General features: G+C 62.6%; 1 protein-coding gene across 1 annotated transcript in view; it reads left to right on the top strand.

The window, feature by feature from the left end:
• Positions 1–358: 358 nt before the first annotated feature.
• The window catches only part of USP39 (ubiquitin specific peptidase 39), a gene marked incomplete at its 5' end in the record, with an annotated part of 4709 nt that continues 2641 nt past the window's right edge, over positions 359–2426 (top strand). The window contains 5 exons of the mRNA XM_017744686.1: positions 359–441; positions 528–622; positions 1080–1216; positions 1452–1604; positions 2153–2378. Coding sequence (XP_017600175.1) covers positions 359–441; positions 528–622; positions 1080–1216; positions 1452–1604; positions 2153–2378 — 694 coding nt within the window. The remainder of the gene's footprint in view (positions 442–527; positions 623–1079; positions 1217–1451; positions 1605–2152; positions 2379–2426) is intronic.

Here is a 2426-nt window from a genome sequence, read left to right as displayed (position 1 = left end):
GTTGTCCCGGAGGACGCGGGGGAAGGCTGGTCCTGGCTGTGTGTGCTCAGGAACGGAGGCGTCTTGTGAGCTGGTGGGTGAGACTCCGGGGTGTGTGAGGAGGGACACGCTGGGGGGAGCCGGGAGGGGAGGGATGGGGAATGGGGGTCTGGGGGGATCCTGGGGTGGGGGGGTCACACCAGGGTGTACCGGGAGGCACCAGGACTGATCCTGGGTGTCCTGAGCTCAGCTCTGGGCAGGGTTTGGGGACACTGGGGGGAGCTGGGGCTTAGCCCCGGGGAGCTGTAATGGAGGCAGGGCTGGAGGGTGTGTCGTCCCGGTGCTTTTGGGGTCCTTGTGCTCCCTTTGTTAACACTCTCCTGCCCCCCCAGTGCGCTACGGGCGCTTTGACCCCGAGGACCAGCGCAGCCGGCACTGCCCCTACCTGGACACCATCAACAAGTGGGTGATGGGGGTGTTTGGGGTCCCCCTGTCCCTGGCGGTCCCCCCAGCTCCCCCACAGCCCTGTGACACCACCCTTCCCCCAGGAGTGTCCTGGACTTCGACTTTGAGAAGCTCTGCTCCATCTCCCTGTCCCACATCAACGTCTACGCCTGCCTCGTCTGCGGGAAGTACTTCCAGGGTGAGACCCTCCCCTCGGGCTGCTGCAGGGCATGGGGACATGGGGAACACATGGGGGCTGCTGAGGGGGGCATGGGGGACACCCACGGACTAGAGTGGGGCACAAGGAGTCCGGGATGTTGCTGAGTCCCCCAGGGGCTGTGGGGACACCCATGGACAGCGGAAATGCCGAGGGACACAGGGAACAGCCAGGCACAGGGATTCTGCCTGGGAAGGTGACAGGGAACAGCCAGGGACAGGGTGCTGTCAAGGGGTACAGAGAGGATGCTTGGAAGGGACACCATGGGGACAGCCAAGGACAGACAGGGTGGCTGCTGGGTGAACTCAGGGACCCTCTGGTGGGCACAGCTCCCCCGTGTGTGGGCAGGGGATCCTTTGTGTGCCCCTTTCCTGTTCCCGTGGCTGCTCTGTGCCTGTCCCCGGTGTCCTGTGTCCCCCTGACGGCGCTGTCCCCACAGGCCGCGGGCTGAAGTCGCACGCCTACATCCACAGCGTGCAGCTGAGCCACCACGTGTTCCTCAACCTGCACACGCTCAAGTTCTACTGCCTGCCTGACAACTACGAGATCATCGACTCCTCGCTCGAGGACATCACGGTGCGGGGTGGCTCCGGGCGTACCCCGGCTCTGTGGGGCACATGTGGGGTCCCCAGTTCTGGGGAGTTGGGTTTGGATCCCCCCGGTGCTGAAGGGGGTCTGGTTTGGGGTACCCCGACTCTGAGGTGTCAGGTTGGGATCTCCCCAACTCTGAGGGGTTTTCGTTGGGGTCCCACAGTCTCTGAGGGTTTTGGGTTGGGGTCCCCCAGTCTCTGAGGTCTGTCTCCCCCCACAGTACGTGCTCAAGCCCACCTTCACGGCCCAGCACATCGCCCACCTGGACAAACAGGCCAAGCTGTCCCGGGCCTACGATGGTACCACGTATCTTCCTGGCATCGTGGGGCTCAACAACATCAAGGCCAACGACTATGCCAACGCTGTGCTCCAGGTGACACCAGGGCGAAAGGCTTCCTTTTGGGGTGAAACCCCCCCAAACTGCACTGTGGGCCTGACAGGGAGGAATCCCACCTTGTCTCCTGTAGCTGTACACTGTGAGAGTGTTCAGGCTTCATTCTGGGGTGAAACCCTCCCAAAATCATGCTCTGGGGGTCTCGGGGATGAATCTCATTTCTCTTCCCACAGCATATGCACCTGGGGGGTGCTGCCTTCATTTTGGGCTAAATCCTCTCTGAAATCCTCCTAAAATCCCACTCTGGGGATTCTGAGGGTGTATCCCACCTTCTCTTCTACAGGCATTACACCTGGGGGCTGCAGGTGGCCTTTTAGGGCGAAAGTCCCCCCTAACCCTTCCCGAGCCCCCACTGTGGGGCTGACAGGGATCAGCCCCACCTCTGGGTCCTTTGCACCCCAGGCTATTCTGGATTTCCCGCGGGCTTCGCACCCGTGGCGGTGCAGGGTTTGCATAACTCCCCCAAAACCCTCACAGATCGCCCCTCTGGGCATCCCGGGGCTGAATCCCCCCTGCTCTGTCCCCAGGCCCTGTCCAATGTGCCTCCCCTGCGGAATTACTTCCTGGAGGAGGAGAACTACCGGCGCATCCAGCGCCCGCCCGGGGACATCATGTTCCTGCTGGTGCAGCGCTTCGGGGAGCTCATGAGGAAGCTCTGGAATCCCCGGAATTTCAAGGCGCACGTGTCACCCCACGAGATGCTCCAGGCTGTGGTGCTCTGCAGCAAGAAGAACTTCCAGATCACCAAGCAGGGTGGGGTTTGGGGGGACACAGCTGGGGCTGGGGGGCAGAGCTGGGTGT

This window comes from Corvus brachyrhynchos, unplaced genomic scaffold (genome assembly GCF_000691975.1).
Source record: "Corvus brachyrhynchos isolate BGI_N302 unplaced genomic scaffold, ASM69197v1 scaffold119, whole genome shotgun sequence".
NCBI lineage: Eukaryota > Metazoa > Chordata > Aves > Passeriformes > Corvidae > Corvus > Corvus brachyrhynchos.
The sequence above is the reverse complement of the archived record's forward strand: the minus strand, read 5'-3'. Positions and strand labels throughout refer to the sequence as shown.